Raw genomic sequence first — 26,935 nt, 5'->3', positions numbered from 1 at the left:
AAGAGGCAAGGAGCGGGGCAGACCTGGGTGTGAGGCCGCAGAAGGGACCTTGGGACAATGAAGGGGAGGCAGCAGGGCTCATGTGTGATGGGGCAGATGGTGGGGAGCCTGGGGAAGCAGAGGTAACTAGGGGCAATGGGCACAGTGCTTCATTTGTAATGAAAAAGGTGTCAGGGGTCAAGATGAGCAGCTGGAGATTGGCAGCTGATGGCAGGCACCCAGCTCTGAAGGATGGCATTGGGTGCTAAGTGTCCTGTGGAAAGTGCAGAGCAGCATTGCCTAGGGGCCAAAGTCAATAGGACAACCCTTCTGAGTAGGTCAGCAGCCAGGCAGGGGTTAGACTGCCACCCGGGGTGGATTTGCAGATGGGGTAGGGGGACCCAAGCCCCTACTCCACCAGGTCCTAGTCAGAATCCTGTCAGCAGCAAGTGTATCCACCACTGAATCAGCAGGAATCCCTCTGAAACATGCTGACTTTGTTCCTAGCTCCACAACCAGATCAATATCTGGTTCCTCAGGGCTATTTCCTATCCGGTCTTCTTGCTCCGTAATCTATGGGTGCTCTGGAGTAGTTGTCAGGTGAAGTTCCCAATGACTCCTTCCTCTCATGTGCTGCTACAGTCAGCCAGGTATTAGCCTGGGTCTCGGTGGCCTGACCTCTGTGCCCCAGGGCTCTGGCACATCCTCTCTCCTCCTCAGTCATGGCAGATTGAGCTGTGCTGCTCCCTTTTATACTGTGGTTCAAGTTGGAGCATGCCCACCAGGGGTGGGGGTGTGTGGCTTCCTCAGCTCACAGTATGGAGTTAACTTCTTCCTGCCAATTGCAGGGCAGGTATACCCCATGACAGATGCACTCTCCTCTTTGCTCACACTGAATCTGCCCCTGTCTTTGTCTCTTCCAGAGAAGTTCTCCCTGGCTGGCTCCCCAAGCCCTGTGGTGGGGGTAATTGGCCAGGATGTGGTGTTACCCTGCCAGCTGTCACCCCCAGCCCGGCTGCCCAGCATGGATGTGCTGTGGAGGAAAATTGGAACAGGATTTATTCCTGTTCATGAGTACATGGATGAGGGATCCCAGAACCTGCCAGGGGAGAGTTACCAGAACCGGACGGAGCTGTTTCCACAGGAGTTCAGCCGTGGGAATGTCTCCCTGAAGCTGAAACGGCTCCAAGAGGCAGATGCTGGGACATACCATTGTTTTGTGAAGAACCCAGAATGGAGCCAGGAAGCCATCACTGAGCTAGGGATTGCAGGTGAGATGCAGCACTAGGGAGCGCTATGCCTGGGCAGCCAGAGCCTCCTGTACACTGAGAAATGCCCCAAGTCTGAGCCCAGCATAGCACTAGGGTCCTGTGCTGCAGGGACTGTTGTGCAGGACTCAGTAGGGGGCTCTCTCCACTCACATTCAGCACTGACCACACTGTGGTGCTAGCAGGGTCAGTGCTGCATTAAACATCCTCTTTTCAATTAGATGTAAAGCTACAGTCCTCAGCACTCATGCTCATGGTGGTGCTGTTTGAGGAGTGGGACCTTTAATCCTATGTTCTGCCCAAATCCCAGCTCAAGTGACAATTATATTTGGCCTCCCTGAAACTCCCCCTGCAGTTTCCAATATTGTTTGTTATTCTCTGGGCACCGACCATGTCTTCAGTGCTGCAAAAGGGCAGTGGAAGGGAGGGTCTCTGCCCATTTGCCTCACTGAGTAACCTAGCCCCAGACAATTCAGTTCAGAAACATCGAGCCCCAGGTGAGAGGTTGCCATGGGATAATGCTTTAAATATTTTAAATCATCTCCCATCTTCAGTGGCTCCCAATCCAAGGGCTCCACAGGAGACGTGTGCTTTTAGGGAGAGATTGAAATGAGGGGAAGGTGGTTGTGTGCAGCACTGGGAGAGGGAAATCCAAGCATGGGTGATGGTATGGTTTGGGGCACCATTACCAGTGCGGGAGAAGGACTCCAGAGAGGATAGTATTTAGAAGGGTGGCACAGGGTGGCACAGTGCTCTATGGAAATTCAATGTAGTATTATTTAATTTCCCCAATAGTCAGGATGATGGATCCTAGGGAGGCTTTGCACACAGGAGAATGGAGATTTCCAGTCACAGCTCTCCATACCCAGCAATAGCTGGGGAATCACATGGTGCTACCAAAAACACAATTTCCTGATACACACACTCCCTGTCTCTCCCGTAGCTGTGGCTCCAGTGTTCATTGATGTGCTGGGCCCCCGGGGCCAGGGGATCGGTCTGGCCTGTAGATCTGCAGGCTGGTTCCCCAAACCCGAACTCCAGTGGGTTGGAAAACACCTGCAGAACCTGGCTATGGAGATTGTGAGCAACGTGACTCAGGACAGGGAGAACCTGTACAGTGTTGTGAGTCACATCACTGTCACAGAAGGAGAAGACAATGGAGACATCAGCTGCATAGTGTGGAATGGCCTGCCAGGGACCGAGCAACGATCTGCCATTCACCTCTCAGGTGAGTCCCCCCCTGAACAAAGAGTCACCACGGGAGTGAGGAGATGGGTCACTTCGGAGTTTCACTCAGCTAGGATCTGTTTCTGGTACTGAGACAAGAAATGTCCTTCTTATTTGACTGTGGGGCCATTAGTGATGGAGGTTTCTGTGATCTGGAAAAATTGGCTGTCAGGAGCTGGCCTGAGTCTTGTGAAATGAACTCAATATCATTCTTTGAGGAGATGATGCATTTAGTTGATAAAGGTAATTAGGCTGAAGTAATAGACTCAGGGTGTGTCTACACTAGAAACACTACGGCAGCAACACTGTGGTTTAAACACTTGCTACAGTGACAGAAGGAGTTATTCCATGGTTGTAGTAAATTCACCTCTCTGGGAGGCGGTAGCTAGAGTGACAGAAGAATTCTTCCATCAACCTAGCGGTGTCTACATTGGGGTTAGTTTGGCTTAAATACATTTCAGAGGATGTGATTTTTTCCCCAGCTCTGAGTGAAACAATTAAACCAACCTAACTCTGTACTGTAGACCAGATCTCAGACTCTGAAAGGGTTTTGATTTTGTCCTGCATGCAACTCTGATAAAAAATTAACACTGTACAAAATCAATGTAGTCCATGTTATATGGATTAAAAACTAGTTAACTGATAACTCTCAAAGTAAATGTAATGGGGAGTCATCCTCCAATGGGGATGTTTCTAATGAGGACCCACTGGGATCTGTTCTGGGCCAATAATGGGAGAATAACATGACGGGGAAAGGAGTCGAGGAAAGCTGGCTGTATTTTAAAGAATCCTTATTGAGGTTGCAGGAACAAACAATCCCGATGTGTAGGAAGAAAAGTAAATATGGCAGGCGACCAGCCTGGCTTAACAGTGAAATCCTTGCTCGTCTTAAACACAAAAAAACAGCTTACAAGAAGTGAAAGACTGGACAAATAACCAGGGAGGAGTATAAAAGTATTGCTCAGGCATGCAGGAGTGAAATTAGGAAGGCCAAATCACACTTCGAGTTGCAGCTAGCCGGAGATGTTAGGAGTAACAAGAAGGGTTTCTTCAGGTATGTTAGCAACAAGAAGAAAGTCAAGGAAAGTGTGGGGCCCTTGCTGAATGAGGGAGGGAAACTAGTGACAGAGGATGTGGAGAAAGCTAGTGTACTCAATGCTTTTTTTGCCTCTGTCTTCACAGACAAGGTCAGCTCCCAGACAGCTGCACTCTGCAGCACGGTAAGGGGAGGAGGTGACTAGCTCTCTGTGGAGAAAGAAGTAGTTTGGGACTATTTAGAAAAGCTGGATGAGCACAAGTCCATGGGGCCGGATGCACTGCATCCGAGGGTGCTAAAGGAGTTGGCTGATGAGATTGCAGAGCCATTGGCCATTATCTCTGAAAAATCATGGCGATCGGGGGAGGTCCCGGATGACTGGAAAAAAGCTAATGTAGTGCCCATCTTTAAAAAAGGGAAGAAGGAAGATCCAGGGAACTACAGGCCAGTCAGTCTCACCTCAGTCCCTGGAAAAATCATGGAGCAGGTCCTCAAGGAATCAATTTTGAACCACTTAAAGGAGGGGAAAGTGATCAGGAACAGTCAGCATGGATTCACCAAGGGCAAGTCATGTCTGACTAACCTAATTGCCTTCTATGATGAGATAACCGGCTCTGTGGATGAGGGGGAAGCAGTGGATGTGCTAATTCTGGACTTTAGCAAAGCTTTTGATACAGTCTCCCACAGTATTCTTGCCAGCAAGTTAAAGAAGTATGGGCTGGATGAATGGACGGTAAGGTGAATAGAAAACTGGCTAGATGGTCAGGCTCAACGGGTAGTGATAAATGGTTCCATGTCTAGTTGGCAACCGGTATCAAGTGGAGTGCCCCAAGGGTCAGTGCTGGGGCTGGTTTTGTTCAATATCTTCATTAACGATCTGGATGATGGTTTGGACTGCACCCTCAGCAAGTTTGCAGATGACACTAAACTGGGAGGAGTGGTTGATACGCTGGAGGGTAGGGCTAGGATACAGAGGGACTTGGAAAAATTATTGGATTGGGCCAAAAAAATCTGATGAGGTTCAACAAGGACAAGTGCAGAGTCCTGCACTTAGGACGGAAGAATCCCATGCACTGCTACAGACTAGGGACCGAATGGCTGGGCAGCAGTTCTGCAGAAAGGGACCTAGGGGTTACGGTGGACGAAAACCTGAATATAAGTCTACAGTGTGCCCTTGTTGCCAAGAAGGCTAATGGCATTTTGGGTTGTATAAGTAGGGGTATTTCCAGCAGATCAAGGGATGTGATCATTCCCCTCTATTCAGCACTGGTGAGGCCTCATTTGGAGTACTGTGTCCAGTTTTGGGCCCCACACTACAAGAAGGATGTGGATAAATTGGAGAGAATCCAGCGGAGGGCAACAAAAATGATTAGGGGGCTGGAGCACGTGACTTATGAGGAACGGCTGAGGGAACTGGGATTGTTTAGTCTGCAGAAGAGAAGAATGAGGGGAGATTTGATAGCTGCTTTCAACTACCTGAAAGGGGGTTCCAAGGAGGATGGATCTAGACTGTTCTCAGTGGTAGAAGATGACAGAACAATGAGTAATGGTCTCAAGTTGCAGAGGGGGAGGTTTAGATTGGACATTAGGAAAAACTTTTTCACTAGTAGGGTGGTGAGGAACTGGAATGGGTTACCTAGAGAGGTGGTGGAATCTCCTTCCTTAGAGGTTTTTAAGGTCAGGCTTGACAAAGCCCTGGCTGGGATGATTTAGTTGGGTTTGGTCCTGCTTTGAGCAGGGGGTTGGACTAGATGACCTCCTCAAGTCCCTTCCAAGCCTGATATTCTATGAATGCTATTCAATAGCTTTATCAATGAGTTAGACCTCTGACTTCTCTGTTCCAGTTCAGGTGGGCCCCAGCTGCTTCCTGCAGCCTACACTTAACTTCCACCTCACACACCCCAGTCCTTTGTTCCCTGGTGGGTCAAACACTGCTTGGCTTCCTGCTGAGATGTGGGTCATCCCTGGTCATTGGTTGCTGAGTATCAAAGTCCCGGTGACTGGATTTGCCATTGTCTTCTAGATGCATCATGGTTATCAGACCTAGGGCCACAGACAGCTATGCACCATTCACACCTGTGTTTTAGCCTGCCCAGAGAGCAGACCTTTCCCCACAATAAGTAACAATACAGCATGTAGGGGGAAACTGAGGCACATAAAATATTACAAACATTCCCACATTGTCACACATGAATTTCAACACAGCCAAATGCAAGATCACACCTCTACAAACAAAGAGTGTAGGTCACAGTTACAGGATGGGAGACTATCCTGGGAAGCAGTGAATCTGAAAAGGACTTGAACATGAGCTCCCAGAGTGATGCTGCTGTTAAGACGCAACCATTTAGCATAGGCACTGACTCTATGGGTGCTCTGGGGCTGAAGCACCCAGGTAAAAAAATACTGGATGCTCAGCACCCGCTGGAAGCCCCATGGAACAGCTCCTCCCGCTACCCCTCCATGCCTCCCACCCACCAGTGGTCAGCTGTTCAGCAGCATGCAGGAGCCACTTGAGGTGGAGCGGGAGGAGCAGTGGCAGGAAGAGGTAGAGGGAAGGAGCAGAACAGGGCAGAAAGAGGTGGGACAAGGGCGGGCGCGGGAGTGGGAAATTAGAAGAAGGGGTGGAATGGGGGCAGGGCCTAGGGCAGAGTGAGGTTGAGCAACCCCTGGGAACTCAGAAAGTCGGTGCCTCTGCTTGAATGTGTCAATGAGAATATCGAGCAGCAGAAAGGAGGTGACATTGATATTTCCTCCGTATACGGTGTTAGACCACTACGGTATACTGTGTCCAGTTCCCATGTCTACAGTTTCATGTGGGATGTTGACATATTGGAAAGTGCTCAGAAATAGGTACAGGAACAATTAGAGGTCTGGAAACCTGCCTTAGAGTCAGAAACGTAGGGAGCTCAATTTATTTAGCTTATTCAAGGGAAGGGTAAAAGGTGACTTAATCATGATCTGTAAGTACCTGCAAAGGGAGGAGATTTCTAAAGCCTGGTCTACACTACGATTTTAGGTCAAATTTAGCAGCGTTACCTCGATTTAACCCTGCACACATCCATACGACAAAGCCCTTTTTTCGACTTAAAGGGCTCTTTAAATCAATTTCTTTACTCCACCTCCGACAAGGGGATTAGTGCTGAAATCAGCCTTGCTGGGTCAAATTTGGGGTAGTGTGGATGCAATTCGATGGTATTGGCCTCCGGGAGCTATCCCAGAGTGCTCCATTGTGACCGCTCTGGACAGCGCTCTCAACTCAGATGCTTTGGCCAGGTATACAGGAAAAGGCCTGTGAACTTTTGAATTTCATTTCCTGTTTGGCCAGTGTGGTGAGCTGATCTGCACAGATGACCATGCAGAGCTCATGCAGAGTTCATCAGCATGATGAGCACATTGCCAGGGCACATTGCCCGGCCGGTACATTGTGAGAAGTCTATGACCACGTCTATGTCCTCATCACTCTCATCACCACGCTGCCATCGCCTCCTCGCCTGTTTTTGCTTTGGCAGGTTCTGGTTCTGCATATACTCCAGGATACTGTGCGTGGTGTTTACAGTGCTCATAATTTCCACGGTGATCTGAGCAGGCTCCATGATCTCAGTGCTATGGCATCTGCACTGAAAAAGGGCGTGAAACAATTGTTTGCCGTTTCTCTGACGGAGAGAGGGGCGACTGAAGACATGGCTTACAGGGAATTAAAATCAACAAAAGGGGTGGCTTTGCATCAAGGAGAAACACAAACAACTGTCACACAGAATGGCCCCCTCAAAGATTGAACTCAAAACCCTGGGTTTAGCAGGCCATTGATTTCACAAAACAAATTGGGTCAATTTCCTGTTTTGATCCAATCCATCTATCTTTTCCATCTTAGGCTGGCAGCAGATGGTGCAATACAACTGCTAGCCATTTTCAACTCCTGGGTGCTCAGCAGAAGATGGGAATGACCTGGCTGATGTCTGCCCAGGCACCCCTAACTGACCTCACTGAGGTCAGCTAAAAGAGCACCCAGGAGTATGACAATGATGGCTACTAATCATAATGCACCATCTGCTGCCAAAAGGCAATGAGCTGCTTCTGTGTAGCAAAGCAGTCCCACATCTGCCAGCACCCAGGAAGGTACGGTGACGGTGAGCTGAGCGGGTTCCATGCTTGCCGTGGTATGGCGTCTGCTCAGGTAACCCAGAAAAAAAAGGCGTGAAACCATTGTCTGCTGTTGCTTTCACAGAGGAAGGGAGGGAGAGGAGGGCTTGATGACATGTACCCAGAACTACCCGTGACACTGTTTTTGTCCCATCAGGCATTGGGATCTCAACCCAGAATTCCAATGGGCAGCAGAGACTGCGAGAACTGTGGGATAGCTACCCACAGCTACCCACAGTTCAACGCTCCGGAAGTTGATGCTAGCCTCAGTACTGTGGACGCAGTCTGCCGACTTAATGCACTTAGTGCATTTTGTGTGGGGACACAAACAATCAACTGTATAAAAATGATTTCTAAAAAAACGACTTCTATAAATTCGACCTGATTTCATAGTGTAGACATACCCTAACAGTTGATAGGTCTCTAATCTGGCAAATAAAGGCAGAACAATATCTGATGGCTGAAAGTTGAAGCTAGACAAATTCAGACTAGAAATAAGGTGCAGATTTTAACAGTGAGGGGAGTTGTCTATTGGAACAACTGATCTAGAGATGTGGTGGATTCTCCAGCACTTGGAAGCTTTAAGCCCAAATTGGACATTTCTTTCTATAAGATTTGCTCTGGCTGGAACAGAAGTTCTGGGCTGGATGCAGGGATCAATGGATGAGGGTCTCTAGCCCATGTTATATAGGAATTCTGGCCAGTTGGTCATAATGGCTCTTTCTGGCCTTGACATTTATGAATCCATGAACTCATAACACACTGAGGCCAGCTAGGAAAACAGTTGTTCTCTGCTGAACTTATCTGGACTGGACGTGATGACTGAGAACTGGGAGCTGTGTGACAGTGACCATCCGAACAGCCAGCTGGTGCAGGCAGGGTTGGGCAGGCTGGGCATGGAGTCATCGGCTGATGGCTTGTAGCAGTGGGAGAGATTTGGAAAGAGCAGAGTCCTGATTCTTGGAAGTGACATTGTGCTGGCTTTTCCAGTTTCAATGGCTCCCATTTGTGGCTGTGATTTGAGTGTGGAGGGACATTCCCTTCATTCCCATGATTTTCTGGGGTCCCTGGGCCAGACTCAGCTGTCAAGCCAACTGGCAAACCCCATTCTCCAGCTCCAGGATGGGATCGTGCTCCTCACACTCTATGCTCTCTGTTTGCCAGGTGACGTCTTCCCCCGTGTTTCTCCCTGGCGGGCTGCATTCTGGGTGATGTTCACTCTGTTTCTCATTGCTGCTGGAGCTTGTGTATATCGTGGACACACAGGTAATGGGAATGTGTTATTTGCATGTTTAAAGCCTGGCCCTAGAGGGCACTGAGGTGGGGCATGGGAGAGTCTTTTGTTCAGATATTTATCCTGTGTTGGTTTTAGGATATAAACCAAACAATCACACCTGGGTCCCCGGCCCCACCTGCATTAGCATATTGCTCAGTGTTTCCCCTTCCTTCCCTGTCTCACTGCAATGTCTGATTCTTTGTCTCACAGCGAAGCGAAACGCCTCTCAGAAGAAACCCTCTACAGAAGAGACTCTATTAAATCTTGGTAGGTCTCCTGCAGTTTCTCTTGCCCTGTCTGTTGAGTTGTGTGAGCTCTGTGACTGGTTGGTGTTATCTGTGGGCTCAGTGCAATGAAAGAGATGGAGCCAGGAGGTTTCTGCCTAATGGTTGCTCACATCCCCCACATTCTCACACACGCTGATGATAACAGGTTGCCAAACACGTATTTTGCAGTGGAAACCCAGCAGTCATTGCTTGTGAGATTCCCTGCACATGAGTGCGGCAGAGAGACAGGTTTGCCATGACAAATCTGGGTCAGATTCTGCCACCTTGGGCAATTATTAAGTGGCTTATTCTCCTTAAAGGAAAAAATAGAGCAAGGTCAACGACGCTCCGTGAGACTGTCGAATGCGCAGGACACAGGGAGGGTGATTAACCACTGGCACAAACTCCCAAGGGCAGTGGTGAATTCTCTATTTCTTGATGGCTTCAGCTCCAGACTGAGCACCTTTCTGGAAGCTTCTGTAGCCAAATCCAAGTTATTGGGCTCAGTGGAGGGGGACCTCTGTGAGATTCTCTGGCCTGTGATCCACAATAGGTCAAACTAGATGATCTGATCATCCCTTCTGTCCTGAAACTCTATGAATCTGTGATATTCACTCTCTTGAGCTATGCTAATAGACACAGCAGCACAGTTTGTAACTCCACACGTCTCATTTATTCCACTGTGACCTTTTCAATATTTAGTAGCAATATTGGTTTGCATTATGATGGTGCTGAGTGGTGCTGACCCGTTCTGCTGGGCACTCCACTAACATGCAGGGAAATACAGGTGACAGGTGGAGAGAATGGATACAACATGCAAGCACAGTGACTGGGGTTCTCACAGCAATCACAGCCTGGAAGAGCCCTGAGGATCTCCCTCTTTCATCTCCTTTGCTCTCTGCCAGGCCCCATTGTGGCCAACATTCTTCCAGCTGGGGAGGCCTGCATGGAGCTCCCCCAGCCAATCAGTGCTGTTCTATAACTAGCCAGAGGGGTCGCTGTGGAGTAACTGACCATGCTCCATGGTTCTACTGGCCCTGCTGCACCAGCCCAAGGCCTGCGCTATACACAAACCTGCATCAGTTTACTCAAAGTGTATTTTGAAACCTAATTAAATAAACTGGTTCATGTGAGTAGACAAGGGTTAAGGAGTGAGAAACTCTCCCAGGTCTCCTGTACATTGGTGCAAATCACTGACTGCCAGCCCTGCTCCTGTCAAACCTGCTGACTCCTGCACTGGGGCTGGGGGTGTGGGTGGGGGATGTCTGTGACTAACCCCAGTGATAAGGGAGTGTATAGCACCACACACAGTGTGTGTCTCTGGGTCTGACTCTTTTCTTTTCTCCATTTCAGAGACTGAGAAGACGACCTTGGACACAGGTACTTGGCTAAACCTCTAGTAAATGTGTGTCTCTGTTTTCGCACTATGAGATAGAAAAATCACCACACGTCCTGGAGCTCAAATGAACAGAGACTCCAAACTCTACTATGCTCTGGCTTTGTGAGGACCCATCACTTGCACTATTCTCACAAGAACCAGGACAGGAACTTACCCCATGTCTCTAGGGATGGACAGTAAATCCAGTGCCCAACAGCCCCATGGAGCCCTTCTACAGTGGGAGGGAGAGCTAGGTGGTTTGAGCATTGGCATGCTAAACCTAGGGTTGGGAGTTCAGTCCTTGAGGGGGCCACTTAGGGATCTGGGGCAAAAATCTGTCAAGGAGTCGGACTAGATGACTCATGGACTTTAAGGTCAGAAGGGACCATTATGATAATCTAGTCTGACCTCCTGCAGAACACAGGACACAGAATCTCACCCACCCACTCCTGTAACAAACCCCTAGCTCATGTCTGAGTTATTGAAGTCCTCAAATTGTGGTTTGAAGACCTCAAGCTGCAGAGACTCTTTCAGCAAGTGACTCATGCTGCAGAGGAAGGCAAAAAACCCCCAGGGCCTCTGCCAATCTGCCCTGGAGGAAAATTCCTTCCCAACCCCAAATATGGGGATCAGTTAAACTCTGAGCATGTGGACAAGACTCACCAGACAGCACCCAGGAAAGAATTCTCTGTAGTAACTCAGATCCCATCCCATCACAGACCACTAGGCATACTTGCCTGCTGATAATCAAAGATTAATTGCCAAAATTAGGCTATCCCATCATACCATCCCCTCCATAAACTTATCAAGCTTAGTCTTGAAGCCAGATATGTCTTTTGCCCCCACTGCTTCCCTTGGAAGGCTGTTCCAGAACTTCACTCCTCTAATGGTTAGAAGCCTTCATCTAATTTCAAGTCTAAACTTCCTAGTGTCCAGTTTATATCCATTTGTTCTTATGTCCACATTGGTACTCAGTTTAAATAATTCCTCTCCCTTCCTAATATTTATCCCTCTGATATATTTATAAAGAGCAATCATATCCCCCCTGAGCCTTCTTTTGGTTAGTCTGAACAAGTCAAGCTCTTTGAGTCTCCTTTCATAAGATAGGGTTTCCAGTCTTCGGATCATCCTAGTAGCCCTTCTCTGTACCTGTTCCAGTTTGAATTCATCTTTCTTAAACATGGGAGACCAGAACTGCACACAGTATTCCAGATGAGGTCTCACCAGTGCCTGGTATAATGGTACTAACACCTCCTTGTCTTTGCTGGAAATACCTCGCCTGATGCATCCTAAAACTGCATTAGCTTTTCTAACGGCCATATCACATTGGCGGCTCACAGTCATCCTGTGATCAACCAATACGCCGAGGTCATAGAATCATAGAATCACAGAATCTCAGGGTTGGAAGGGACCTCAGGAGGTCATCTAGTCCAACCCCCTGCTCAAAGCAGGACCAACCCAACTAAATCATCCCAGCCAGGGCTTTGTCAAGCCTGACCTTAAAAACCTCTAAGGAAGGAGATTCCACCACCTCCCTAGGTAACCCATTCCAGTTCTTCACCACCCTACTAGTGAAAAAGTTTTTCCTAATGTCCAACTTAAACCTCCCCCTCTGCAACTTGAGACCATTACTCCTTGTTCTGTCATCTTCTACCACTGAGAACAGTCTAGATCCATCCTCTTTGGAACCCCCTTTCAGGTAGTTGAAAGCAGCTATCAAATCCCCCCTCATTCTTCTCTTCTGCAGACTAAACAATCCCAGTTCCCTCAGCCTCTCCTCATAAGTCATGTGCTCCAGCCCCCTAATCATTTTTGTTGCCCTCCGCTGGATTCTCTCCAATTTATCCACATCCTTCTTGTAGTGTGGGGCCCAAAACTGGACACATTACTCCAAATGTGGCCTCACCAGTGCTGAGTAGAGGGGAAAGATCACATCCATCGATCTGCTGGAAATGCTCCTACTTATACAACCCTAAATGCCATTAGCCTTCTTGGCAACAAGGACACACTGTTGACTCATATTCAGCTTTTCGTCCACCGTAACCCCCAGGTCCTTTTCTGCAGAACAGCTGCCCAGCCACTCGGTCCCTAGTCTGTAGCAGTGCATGGGATTCTTCCGTCCTAAGTGCAGGACTCTGCACTTGTCCTTGTTGAACCTCATCATATTTCTTTTGGCCCAGTCCTCTAATTTGTCTAGGTCCCTCTGTATCCTATCCCTACCCTCCAGTGTATCAACCACTCCTCCCAGTCTAGTGTCATCTGCAAACTTGCTAAGGGTGCAGTCCACACCATCCTCCAGATCGTTAATCTAGATATTGAACAAAACCGGCCCCAGCACAGATCCTTCTCCTCCTCTGTTGCTGCCAACTGATGTGTCCCCAATTTATAACTAAAATTCTTGTTATTAATCCCTAAATGCATGACCTTGCACTTTTCACTATTAAATTTCATCCTATTACTATTACTCCAGTTTACAAGGTCATCCAGATCTTCCTGTATGATATCCCACTCCTTCTCTGTGTTAGCAATACCTCCCAGTTTTGTGTCATCTGCAAACTTTATTAGCACATTCCCACTTTTTGTGCTAAGGTCAGTATTAAAAAGGTTAAATAAGATTGGTCCCAAAACTAATCCCTGAGGAACTCCACTAGTAACCTCCTTCCAGCCTGACAGTTCACCTTTCAGTACGACCCATTGTAGTCTCCCCTTTAACCAGTTCCTTATCCACCTTTCAATTTTCATATTGATCCCCATATTTTCCAATTCAACTAATAATTCCTCATGTGGAACCATATAAAATGTCTTACTGAAATCGAGGTAAATTAGATCCACTGCGCAGGGGTGGCTCCAGGCCCCAGCATGCCAACCGTGTGCTTGGGGCGGCATGCCGCAGGGGGCACTCTGCCGGTTGCCGGGAGGGCAGCAGGCGGCTCCGGTGGACCTCCCGCAGGCGTGCCTGCGGAGGATCTGCTGGTCCCGTGGCTCCGGTGGACTGTGGGAGGTCCACCGGAGCTGCCTGCTGCCCTTCTGGCAACCGACAGAGCGCCCCCTGTGGCATGGTGGCGAAATGTCTAGAGTCGCCCCTGCCACTGCGTTTCCTTCGTCTAAAAACTCTGTTACTTTCTCAAAGAAGGAGCTCAGGTTGGTTTGGTAAGATCTACCTTTTGTAAAACAATGTTGTCCCAATTACCATTGACCTCAATGTTCTTAAATACTTTCTCCTTCAATTTTTTTTCCAAGACCTTACATGCTACAGATGTCAAACTAACAGGCCTATAGTTACTCGGATCACTCTTTTTCCCTTTCTAAAAAGAAGAACTATGTTAGCAATTCTCCAGTCATATGATACAACCCCTGAGTTTACTGATTCTTTAAAAATTCTTGCTAATGGGCTTGCATTTTCATGTGCCAGTTCCTTTAATATTCTTGGATGAAGATTATCTGGGCCCTCCGATTTTGTCCCATTAAGCTGTTCGAGTTTGGCTTCTACCTCGGATGTGGTAATATCTACCTCCATATCCTCATTCCCATTTGTCATCCTACCATTATCCCTAAGTTCCTCATTAGCCTTATTAAAGACTGAGGCAAAATATTTATTTAGATATTGGGCCATGCCTAGATTATCCTTAGCCTCCATTCCATCCTCAGTGTTTAGTGGTCCCACTTCTTCTTTCTTTGTTTTCTTCTTAATTATATGACTATAGAACCTTTTTCTATTGGTTTTAATTCCCTTTGCAAGGTCCAACTGTACATGGCTTTTGGCCTTTCTCACTTCATCCCTACATGGTCTCACCTCAATAAGGTAGCTTTCATTGCTAATCCCTCCCTTCGTCCACTCCTTGTAGGCTTTCTGCTTTTTCTTAATCACTTCACTGAGATGTTTGCTCATCCAGCTTGGTCTACAACTCCTGCCTATGATTTTTTTCCCCTTTCTTGGTATGCAGGCTTCTTATGGTTTCTGCAACTTTGACTTGAAGTAATTCCAGGCCTCCTCCGCCTTTAGATCCACAAGTTCTTTAGTCCAATCCACTTCCCTAACTAGTTTCCTTAATTCTTTAAAGTTAGCCTTTTTGAAATCAAAAACCCTAGTCCCAGATCTATTTTTGTTTATCCTTCCATCTAGTTTGAACTGAATTAGTTCATGATCACTGGAGCCAAGGTTGTCCCCTACAACCATTTCTTCTATGAGGTCCTCACTACTCATCAAAACCAAGCCTAAAATGGCATCCCCTCTTGTTGGTTCTTCAACTACTTGGTGAAAGAATCCATCAGCTATCACATCCAGAAAACTCTGAGCCCTATTATTACTACTAGCACTTGTCCTTAAGTCTATATCTGGGAAGTTAAAGTCTCCCATGATCATACAATTCCCATTAGTGTTTACTTCATTAAAAACATTAAAGAGGTCTCTATCCATATCAAAATCAGATCTGGTGGCCTGTAGCACACCCCAAGCACTACCTCAGGGGCGGCTCTAGATAGACTTTGTTGCCAGCACTTGCATCCGACGAAGTGCTCATGCTGCAAAAAGTCTGGGATGAAGATTAGCTTCATCCCACGAAAGCTCATGCTGCAAAAAGTCTGTTAGTCTATAAGGTGCCACAGGATTCTTTGCTGCTTTTACAGAACCAGACTAACATGGCTACCCCTCTGATACTTGCCAGTATTGTTATTCACCAGCCTGCTGAATTACTAGTATACTCTCTTCTTAAAGGGGGGGGGGGAAATAAAAAAAGGGAGAGAGGGAGGGATAGCTCAGTGGTTTGAGCATTGGCTTGCTATTCCCCAGATTGTGAGTTCAATCCTTAAAGGGGCCGTTTAGGGATCTGGGGCAAAAACCAGTACTTGGTCCTGCTAGTGAAGGCAGGGGGCTGGACTCAACAACCTTTTGGGGTCCCTTCCAGTTCTGTGAGATAGGCATATCTCCATATATTTAAAGATTTAAGCTCCTGCCCACCACTGATGCTAGAGTTACACACTTTTGCAGATCAGCAGCACAAAGTGATTCCCAGCACAGAAATAGGAGGTCTGAGGCCAGGTGACAGGCTACAGCAGTGCAGGCCTCTTTCCACCTGATACATGTTCTGCTATGACACTGCCTCCCCTCATTCCCTGCAGGGCCATCAACTGGAGATGCTCCCCCAGGGCAATTTGTGGGCTCTGTCTAGGGATTGCTCTGGGACCATGTTTGTTGTTCATTAACAACAGTTTTGTCTGACGTGTCCTGTCAGTTCAGAGACCCTTGGCTCACCGGGTACATCTACACTACAGCTGGAAGCGAGCTTCCCAGCTCAGATAGCCAGGCACATACTAGCTCTGCTTGAGTCAATGCACTGACAATAGCAGTGTGGCTGGGAGCAGCAGGGGCAGCAGCTCAGGGAAGCTGCCCAAATACGTACCCAGAGGGTCTAGGCCAGTTTTTATTTGAGTAACTAGACTAAGCTGCTGCATATGCTACCCCCAGCTACCTGGCTACTTTTAGCACACTGGCTTGAGCAGAGTTAACAGTTGTCTGCCTGCCTGAGCTGGGACACTCACTCCCAGCTGCAGTGTAGATGTACCTAGAGTTTGGAACAACCCCACAATACTGTGCTTAAAATGACGACGCTGAACTCATGCTGGTCTTTTCTTCTCTCCCCAGATTGCCAGGAGCTGTATGAGACACTTGGTAAGAACATCCACCCCGATTAGAGCCCCTGGGCAGAGGCTCTCAGCCACACACAGTGCTGAGCAGATATAGAAGCAACGACACCACAGGGCAGGGCTGAGTAAAGAGTTTGGGCCAATATCGGAGTTACCCCAGTCTCAGAGCAGTACTGTGAGCTCTATGCTCTCATGTCTGAATAGACAGACAGGTGTCACCTGGACTTTGAAAATCCAATGTCAATCACATTGTTCTGATGCAGGAGAAGGGGGGATGTCGCTTTCTATAGATGACTGCTGCAGTGAAAAGTCTGGGCCATTTCTGAGAATGTGGAAATGAGTAAGAGACCAGACTCAGACTCACATTTCCATGCTTTGTAGCCAAGGCCAAGTCCCAGATTTGAGTCCCAATCATTTATATGTCCAACTCCTGGAGTGCATAACTTTGATGCTCCAAAGGGCTGTTAGTTACACAGAAAAGGAATTCTCCTTAGACAGAAGGACTGAGAATGTCAGAGCTGAGTCCGGATCCAGACACACATCTTCCATCAAGGTTAGATGCTTTGCAAATCCCAGGGCTAATGCATGTTGATGCGAATCACTAACTGCCAGCCCCGCTTCTATCCAAGCTGCTGGTTCCTGCACTTGGGCTGGGATTGTGGCTGTGGGGTGTCTTTAACTAACCCCAGTCGTTATGGGTCACACAGCATCACACAGCTCTTGTCTCATGTCTAACTCTTCTATCCTTCCCCCTATTTCAGAGGTGCAGAGCAAGGCTTATGAATCAGGTTCTTGTCTAATCCTGTAATAAAGGTGTGTCTGTGCTTTCATACTGTAACAAGATAGAAAAATCCTCACATACAATTAAGTACTTGAGTCTCCTTCATGACCATCTCCCCCTGCCCTAGAAATAAGGAAATATGGCAGCGTTTGCAGATCACTATTTCACTATTTGCAGTTCTCTATTTCATTATTGTCCTTAACAAGATAGAGTGAATTTAATGCACATGGAATGGCAAGACTCAGGCTAGGTTTAAATTGCCCAGTGGTTCAGATTTCAGGGTGTGAGTAGCAGCACACACCAAAGTGCTGAACTGTAACAATCCCATGTGGATGTGCAATTCTGGGTTGAGATCCCAATGCCTGATGGGGCAAAAACAGTGTCACGGGTAGTTCTGGGTACATGTCATCAAGCCCTCCTCTCCCTCCCTTCCTCTGTGAAAGCAACAGCAGACAATGGTTTCACGTCTTTTTTTTCTGAGCAAGAGACCAGACTCAGACTCATGTTTCCATGCCTTGTTGCTCACCCAGATCTGAGCCCCAATCATATGCACGACCATCCCCTAGGTACAGGTGGAGTGCGTACCTTTGATGTTGCAAAGGGCTGTTAGTAACACAGAAAAGGAATTACTCTTTGACAGAAGGGCTGAGAATGTCAGAACTGTACTGGGATCCACACCCAAGTCTTCCATTAAGGTTAGATGCTCTGCAAATCCCAGGGCTCCTGCGTGTTGGTGAAAATCACTAACTGCAGCCCTGCTGCTATCCAAGCTGCTGGTTCGTGCACTGGGGCTATGGGGAGTCTGTAAGTAACCCCATTCATTATGGGGCACACAGCATCACACGGCACTGTGTCTAAATCTGTATAGCAGAAAATGTGTAAATGGCAGGATTGCTGAATTAATTTTTTGTTTCAGTTTTCACCAGAAAGATTAGTAGCAGATTGCACCAAGGGCATTTTAGGTTGGACATTAGGAAAATCTTTCTAAATGACAGGGTAGTTAAGCATGAGAATAAATTGCCTGGGGAGGTTTGTGAAATCTTTATCACTGGAGACTTTTAAGAACAGGTTAGACAAACACCTATCAGGGATGGTCTAGATAATACTTAGTTCCGGCTTGAGTGCAGGGGACTGAACTAGATGACCTCTCAAGGTCCCTTCCAGTCCTGCGACTTTTTGATTCTATTATTCTTTTCTCTTCCCCATTTCAGACACTGAGGAGAAAGAGAAGCAGGCCCTGAAGTCAGGTAATTGGACAATTGATAGTAAACTGTGTCTGTTCTTCCAGACTATAACAAGATAGGAAAATTACATTGCAGAATATATGGACTTGAGTCAACTTCATGAATATCTCCTCTTCCCCTAAAAATCTACAAACACTGCAGGGTTTTTAGCTAACATTCCAGTATCATCCTTACTAATGGAGAGTGAATTTAGTGCATATGGATTTGTTGAACTTAATCAGGAGCTGGGCAAACTTCCTCTGTATAATTCTGTGGCTATATCTCAATTCTGACCTTCAAAATCCCTGCTAGCCCAGTGCTGGGCCTCTACATGCACACAGGTCTGCTGGGCCCCTTTGGTGTCACATCAATCCACTGCAGGTCTAGATACCAATGAGCCTTCCCCTCAAGAAGACTCCAGAGACATCCTGGTACCATCAGTTCTGGAGTAGGATCTGGCTCTGGCACAGTTAACTGCTTCATCTTCATTCCCAGAAGATTCTGAGGTTTTGGGCTTACTCCTCTTTGGTACCGGAGGATTTCAAGGCATTCCAGGACCTTTTACAGCATATGGCTGCTTCCCTAGGTGTTTAAGAAGAGTTTCTTCAGCAGAACACCCACAAGTTAGTGGAAATCCAGCAGCTCTCTCCCCTAGAAGGGTCACCCTCCCTATTAAAGATGGGCTCCTTGAGCCTGCTAAGGTTCTTTGGAGCATGCCAGCTTCGGTGCTGCCTGCAGATAAGTGCATGGAAAAGTGCTTCATTCCGATGCAGGGGTTTGGGTTTTTTTACTCCCATCCAGCTTCAAAGTTTCTGGTCATAATTGTGATGGATGATAAAGCCCTGTAGGACAGATTTAAGTCCACTCCAGTGAGAAGGACTCTATGCATACGGACCTGAGGGGTGTGGCCAGGTGCCTGGGATGTATCACACTGAGAATGCCACACTCAGGGTAGACTGCAAGAATGAATCAGGACAGAAAAATCCTCCCAAACTGATGGTTAATTCTATAATTAGACTCACCAAGCCAGTATCAAAAGAGCTTCTGCGGTACCACTGTAGAAGCAGCAACACCGCAGGGCAGGGCTGAGTGAACAGTTTGGGCCAAAATCGGAGTCACCCCAGTCCCACAGAAGCACTGTGAGCTCTCTTCTCCATGTCTGGATAGACAGACATGTGTCACCTGGCCTTTGACAATCCAATGGCAATCATATTGTGCTGATGGAGGAGAAAGGGACCAGACACTTTCTATAGATGACTGCTGGAGTGCAGGCTCTTTTCGACCATTTCTGAGAATGTGTAGATCAGCAAGAGACCAGACTCAGACTCATGTTTCCATGCTTTGTTGCCAAGGCCACATCCCAGCTTTGAGCCCCAATCATCAATTTGTCCATCCCCTAGGTACACCTGGAGTGCGCAGCTATGATGATGAAAAGGGTTGTTAGTAACACAGAAAATGAATTCCCCTTAGACAGAGAATGTTTAGAATGTCAGAGCTGTATCGGGATCCAGACCCACGTCTTCCATCAAGGTTAGATGCTTTGCAAATCCCAGGGCTCCTGCGTGTTTCTACATATCACTAACCACCAGCCCCACTTCTATCCAAGTTGCTGGTTCCTGCACTGGGATTGGAAGTGTGGCTGTGGGGGAGTCTGTAACTAACCCCAGCCATTTTGAGGCACACAGCATCATTCAGCGCATCTCTCTGTCTAATTATGAATAACAGAACATGTGGAAATGGCAGAAGTGCTGAGTGAATTTTTTGTTTGGGTTTTCACCTAAAAAGATAGTTGCGATTGGTCGTCTATCATAGTGAATGCCAGTGAAAATGAGATAGGACCAGAGGCTAAAATAGGGGGGAAAGAAATTAAAATTGACTTAGAGAAGTTAGATGTTTTCATGTCACCAGGGCCTGATGAAAGACATCCTAGAAGACTCAGAAAGCTGACTGAGGAGATATCTGAGCCTTTAGCGATTATCTTAGAAAAGTCATGGAATATGGGAGAGATTCCAGAGTACTGGAAAAGGGCAAATATTGGGCCAATCTATAAAAATGGGAATAAGAACAACCCAGGGCATTACAGAGCAGTCATCCTAACTTCAGTACCTGGAAAGATAATGGAGCAAAGAATTAAACAATCAATCTGCAAACACCTAGAAGATAATAAAGTGATAAATTACAGTAATCATGGATTTGTCAAGAACAAATTATTTGAAACCAACCTGATAGCTTTCTTTGACATGGTAACAAGCCTTGTGGATGGGGCTAAGTAGTAAATGTGGTGAATCAACTTTAATAAGGATTTTGACACTGTCTCGCATGAACTTCTAACAAAAACAAACGTGAATTCCAACCTAGATGGAGCTTCCTTAGAGGTTTTTAAGGTCAGGCTTGACAAAGCCCTGGCTGGGATGATTTAGTTGGGTTTGGTCCTGCTTTGAGCAGGGGGTTGGACTAGATGACCTCCTGAGGTCCCTTCCAACCCTGAGATTCTATGATTCCATGATACTATAAGGTGGGTGCATAACTGGTTGGAAAACTGTTCTAAGAGAGTAGTTATCAGCTGTTCACAGTCAAACTGGAAGAGCAGATCCAGTAGGGGTTCTGGGGATCAGTTCTGGGTCCTGTTCTGTTCAATATCTTCATCAGTGATTTAGATAATGCCATAGATAGTACACTTATAACGTTTGGAGACATAACTAATCTAGGAGGCATTGCAAGGGCTTTGGAGGATAGGATTAAATTCAAAATGAATTTTACAAGCTGGAGAAATAGTCTGAAGTAAATAGGATGAAATTCAATAAGGACAAATGCAAAGTACTCCACTAAGGAAGGAACAATTTGGTTGCACACAACAAAATGGGAAATCAATGCTTAGGAAGGAATACTGCAAAAAGAGATCTTGTCATAGTGGATCATAAGCTAAATATGAGTCAACAGTGTAACACTGTTCCAAAAAAACCAAACATCATTCTGGGATGTATTAGCAGGAGTGTTGTAAGCAAGACACAAGAAGAAAATCTTACGCTCTACTCCATGCTGATTAGGCCTCAAACAGGGGCGGCTCTAGGAATTTGGCCACCCCAAGCATGGTGGCACGCCGCAGGGGGCGCGCTGCCTGTCGCCGGTCCCGCAGCTCCGGGGGACCTCTTGCAGACGTGCCTGCGGAGGGTCTGCTGCTCCCGTGGCTCCAGTGGAGCATCCGCAGGCATGCCTGCGGGAGGTCCACACGAGCCGCGGGACCAGCGGACCCTCCGCAGTCATGCCTGCGGGAGTTCCACGGAGCTGTGAGACCAGCGGACCCTCCGCAGTCATGCCTGCGGGAGGTCTGCTGGTCCTGCGGCTCCGGTGGACCTCCCGCAGGCATGACTGCGGAAGGTCTGCCGGAGCCGCCTGCCGCCCTCCCAGTAAAAGGCCGCCTCAAGTGCGCGCTTGGCGCGCTGGGGTCTGGAACCGGCCCTGGCCTCAAATGGAGTATTGTGTCCAGTTCTGGGTGCCACATTTCAGGAAAGAGGTGGACAAATTGGAGAAAGTCTAGAGAAGAGCAACTAAAATAATTAAAGATCTAGAAAACATAACCTATGCAGGAAGATTGAAAAACATGGGTTTATTTAATGTGGAGAAGAGAAAACTGAGAGGGGACATGACAACAGTTTTCAAATAAATATAAGTGTTTACAAGGAGGAGGGAGCAGAATTGTTCTCAGTAACCTCTGACATTAATGTCATTCCTAGTGACATTCCCAAGTGTCAGGGTGGTTAAGAACTGGAATAACTTGCCTAGGGAGGCTGTGGAATCTCCGTCATTGGAGACTTTTAAGAGCAGACTAGAGAAACACCAGTCAGGATGGTCTAGATAATACTTAGTTCCGCCTTGAGTACAGGGGACTGGACTAGATGACCTCTCGAGGTCCCTTCCAGTCCTGTGACTCTTTGATTCTATTATTCTTTTCTCTTCCCCATTTCAGACACTGCGGAGAAAGAGAAGCAGGCCCTGAAGTCAGGTAATTGGACAATTGACAGTAAACTGTGTCTGTTCTTCCACACTATAAAAAGAGAGGAAAATTACCATGCAGAATATATGGACTTCAGTCACTTTCATGAGTTGCTCCTCTTCCCCTAGAAATGTACAAACACTGCAGTGTTTTTAGCTAACATTTCAGTATCATCCTTACTAAGAGAGAGTGAATTTAGTCCATATGGATTAGTTGGACTAATAGAGCCTATGAGTTTGAGAGCATTTCTGCCGACCAACCACCTTCAGGCGATTTGCCACCTTTGCCTCAGTCTGCAATCTCAGCCTTCCATGACAGCTCAGATCTGCATGAGGCTCTTGGGCCACATGTCTGCTTGCATGCAGGTGGTCCAATTCACAAGGATGCAGATTCTCCCCCTTCACGCGTGGCTCAGCACAGTTTATTGTCCAATTCTTCACACCTTACACAGATTGTTCCATCTCCCTCCACTGGCCTTGGACTCGTTGCAGTGATGGATGCATTTCAAGAATGTTTTTCAGGGTGTTCCCTTTGTCTGGCCCTTACCAACCAGAACTGTTTTCACCAACACCTATCTTATGGGTTGGGGAGCACATCTGGTGTTGCTGAAAGTCCAAGGTTTACAGTCAGAGCAGAAGTCATCTCTGCATATCGATGTGTTGGAGCTTTGGGCTATCTACAATGCATGTGATGCTTTTCAGGACCATATCAGTGATTCAGTGGTTCACATACTTATTGACAATACCACTGTGAGGTATTATGTGAAAAGGCAAGGGTGAGCACACGTCCCTGAATCATACCCTCCAGGGGAGTGTTTTCCTCGCTTACTGGACCAGAATACAAAGGAAAACCATCAATATTCTCTATGAGATTGGAAGTGGCCTTGGATTGAAGGGGATCCTGCAAGACCTAGGCATAGACAGCTGCAGCGGCACAGCAGCCAGCAAACAGAGCTGTAAACAGGGGAGTTTCACTGGGAGTTCTGTTGGAGGAGCAGGTATTTGTATTTTTGTATTTTGAGTAGTTTGTATGTGTGGAGGCTGCTAGGGGCAGGGTGCTGGGAGAGAAGCTGAGCCCTGCTTAGGGGGCGGGGCTTATCTGCCTAGGGGTCCTATAAAGGTAGCCAGCCAGGCAGGCAGCGGCATAGACAGCTACAGCGGCACAGCAGCCAGCAAACAGAGCTGTAAACAGGGGAGTTTCACTGGGAGTTGACAGGGGGAGGTTGCGGGGGAGACTTCAACCTAGGCAGAAGAACTGACAGGCTAGTGAACGGAGGGGGTGGTGGTCTGCCAGTGTTCTGGTGTCTGTTGGGGGGTTGTTTTGGTGTGGTTTTTTTTTTGACTGGTTTTCAGTGGGAAGGCAATGACTGATACAGAGGCAGCAGTGAAAGACACAATGAGGATGACCGGGTGTGGAAGTTGCGGCATGTACCTGATCCTGGAGGGGGTACCTGAAAAGAGTTTCGTGTGCATGAAGTGCCGCCTGATAGAGCTGATGGAAGAAAAGATCCGAGGACTGGAGTTGCAGGTGGAAACTCTGGTGGAGTTTAGAAGGGGGTTCGAGCAGATGATGGAGCAAAGAAATGAGGTGACTGAAGGGACAATCTCAGACTTGCAGTTGGAAGCAGGACCACAGAATTCTGAGGGGAGACTGCTGAGTGAGGAAAGTGGACGGTGGAAGCATGTAACTAAGAGAACAAGGCAGAGGAAAAGACAGGCCAGTGAAGGAGAAATAGAGCTCAAGAACAGGTTTGCAGAGTTGGAAAATGAAGGGACACGGCTGGTGATCACTGAAGGTGAGAGGGCAAGGAAAAATAGAAGAGCTGCTAGCCCTACAGGAAGAGGGGAAGAGTCAATGGAGACAACACCAAATATGAGCCCCAGGAGAACACAGGATGGGTTGCGGAGGATTGCAAGGGCGAACAGAAATCGAGAGGACTTGCAGCCAGTGGGAGCAGGGGATAGACCAGAGAATCATACTGTCACCAGGAAAAGGCAGGTCTACGTGATTGGGGACTCTCTACTGAGAAGATTAGACAGGCCTGTAACCAGAGCTGATCCAGAGAACAGAAGGGTGTGCTGTCTGCCGGGTGCTAAGATACGGGATGTGGACCTGAGGCTGAAAAGGATCTTAATGGGAGCGGTAAAGAATCCGTTGATTATCCTTCATGTGGGAATGAATGATACAGCTAGGTTCTCGCTGGAACATATCAAGGGAGACTATGCCAGGCTGGGAAAGACGCTTAAGGAAATCGAGGCTCAGGTGATCTTCAGTGGGATTCTGCCTGTTCCTAGAGAAGGGAAACAAAGGTGTGACAAGATCATGGCGATCAATAGATGGCTCAGGCAGTAATGCTATAAGGAGGGCTTTGGGATGTACGGCCACTGGGAAGCATTCATGGACAGAGGACTGTTCTCTCCGGATGGACTTCACCTGAGTAAGGAGGGAAATAGACTTCTAGGATGGAGGCTCACCCAACTGATTAAGAGAGCTTTAAACTAGGAATTTGGGGGAGATGGTTGGGAGATGTCCAAGTAATCTCCACGCCGGAATTTTACACCGAGAGGGAAAAAAAACAAAGTAAGAGAGGATACAGCCATGAGCAGAAGAATGGACATAAGGAGGAAGGGTAGTGTATATACCAGTCTAATAGGTGATACTGGTGGTAGAATGTCTGTGCCTAACCAGATAAAGAATGCCAGTGAAGCCAAACGGCAAAAATTAAACTGTCTGTACACTAATGCAAGGAGCCTAGGAAACAAAATGGAGGAACTAGAGCAGGGGTCGGCAACCTGCGGCTCCCGGCTCGCCCGGGGAAGCACCCTGGCGGGCCGGCCCGGTTTGTTTATCCGCCGCGTCGGCAACTTTGGCCGATCGCGGATCCCACTGGCCGCGGTTCGCGGTCCCAGGCCAATGCGGGAGGCAGGAAGCAGCGTGAGCCGAGGGATGTTCTGGCCGCGGCTTCCTGCCTCCCGCAGTGGCCTGGAACCACGAACCGCGGCCAGTGGGAGCCGCGATCGGCCGAAGTTGCCGACGTGGCAGATAAACAAACTGGGCCGGCCCACCAGGGTGCTTCCCCGGGCGAGCCGGGAGCCGCAGGTTGCCGACCCCTGAACTAGAGCTACTGGTGCAGCAAGTGAAACCAGATATTATAGGGATAACAGAAACATGGTGGAATAGTAGTCATGACTGGAGTACAGGTATTGAAGGCTATGTGCTGTTTAGGAAAGATAGAAATAAAGGCAAAGGTGGTGGAGTAGCATTGTATATCAATGATGAGGTTAACTGTAAAGAAATAAGAAGGGATGGAATGGACAAGACAGAGTCTGTCTGGGCAAAAATCACATTGGGAAAGAAAGCTACTAGAGCCTCCCCTGAGGTAGTGCTTGGGGTGTGCTACAGACCGCCGGGATATGATTTGGAGATGGATAGAGACCTCTTTAATGTTTTTAATGAAGTAAACACTAATGGGAACTGTGTGATCATGGGAGACTTTAACTTCCCAGATATAGATTGGAGGACAAGTGCTAGTAGTAGTAATAGGGCTCAGATTTTTCTGGATGTGATAGCTGATGGATTTCTTCATCAAGTAGTTGAAGAGCCAACAAGGGGGGATGCCATTTTAGATTTGGTTTTGGTGAGTAGTGAGGACCTCATAGAAGAAATGGTTGTAGGGGACAACCTTGGTTCGAGTGATCATGAGTTAATTCAGTTCAAACTAGATGGAAGGACATCTGGGACTAGGGTTTTTTATTTCAAAAGGGCTAACTTTAAAGAATTAAAGAAATTAGTTAGGGAAGTGGATTGGACTGAAGAACTTGTGGATCTAAAGGCAGAGGAGGCCTGGAATTACTTCGTTAAAGTTGCAGACACTATCAGAAGCCTGCATCCCAAGAAAGGGGAAAAAAATCATAAGCAGGAGGTGTAGACCAAGCTGGATGAGCAAGCATCTCAGAGAGGTGATTAAGAAAAAGCAGAAAGCCTACAAGGAGTGGAAGATGGGCGGGATTAGCAAGGAAAGCTACCTTATTGATGTCGAAGAAAAACTCAGTTCTCACTTTTTGTTTGGATGCAGCAAAATCAAATACTTTATTATTTCTCCAGTAATTACCATGGAGGGAGAGAGTGCCATAGGACACAGGGTCCTGGACAGGTCTCTCAACTGGTAAAACAATCACAGCAAGCCTTTATACCTTTTACAGACAATTTCTAGCAATAATACAGACAGTAATAAACAACAACTACATTTTGTTTATACATAGCAAAAAGGCTTATCTTATTTGTCTCAATCCTAAGAAAAGCAAGCCTGCATTTTGGTTAGTGATTGCAAGGTCATAATAACTTTGTACACAGTTCCTGTCCTGTCGCCTCGCACTATCTTTGCTCCTACAAGTCTTACGTCATTAAGGTTACAGTATGGCCTGACTCTTGCTAACTAACATTCATTAAGATCTCTTCAAATCCTTGTTAATTATTTACTGGCTTCCACACTCCCCCCTTTTGTACTTCTAGTACAACAAACATTTCAAATCCCAATTTGCATCAAACCATGGATATCAGATTCTACAGCAAATATGTCAATCTTAGGGTTTCCATGGGATGTAATGACAATGCATGATCAGCACGAACATGAAAGGTATTGCTATTCTTACGTTATTTACAACAACAATATATCCCTAAATTAACTAACAACATTACAAATAATAACAATCCTATAGGAATAA

General features: G+C 47.2%; 1 protein-coding gene across 1 annotated transcript in view; it reads left to right on the top strand.

Annotated features, from left to right (window-relative positions):
* LOC120393043 (butyrophilin subfamily 3 member A2-like) overlaps window positions 1–26,935 on the top strand; it is an 81,869-nt gene that overhangs the window by 33,700 nt on the left and 21,234 nt on the right. The window contains exons 3-10 of the mRNA XM_039517676.1: window positions 903–1,250; window positions 2,191–2,475; window positions 8,815–8,916; window positions 9,137–9,193; window positions 10,546–10,572; window positions 16,212–16,238; window positions 18,206–18,241; window positions 22,185–22,220. Of these exons, the coding sequence (XP_039373610.1) occupies window positions 903–1,250; window positions 2,191–2,475; window positions 8,815–8,916; window positions 9,137–9,193; window positions 10,546–10,572; window positions 16,212–16,238; window positions 18,206–18,241; window positions 22,185–22,220 (918 nt within the window). The remainder of the gene's footprint in view (window positions 1–902; window positions 1,251–2,190; window positions 2,476–8,814; window positions 8,917–9,136; window positions 9,194–10,545; window positions 10,573–16,211; window positions 16,239–18,205; window positions 18,242–22,184; window positions 22,221–26,935) is intronic.

This window comes from Mauremys reevesii, unplaced genomic scaffold, assembly GCF_016161935.1.
Source record: "Mauremys reevesii isolate NIE-2019 unplaced genomic scaffold, ASM1616193v1 Contig14, whole genome shotgun sequence".
In the NCBI taxonomy this organism is placed as follows: domain Eukaryota; kingdom Metazoa; phylum Chordata; order Testudines; family Geoemydidae; genus Mauremys; species Mauremys reevesii.
The sequence above is the reverse complement of the archived record's forward strand: the minus strand, read 5'-3'. Positions and strand labels throughout refer to the sequence as shown.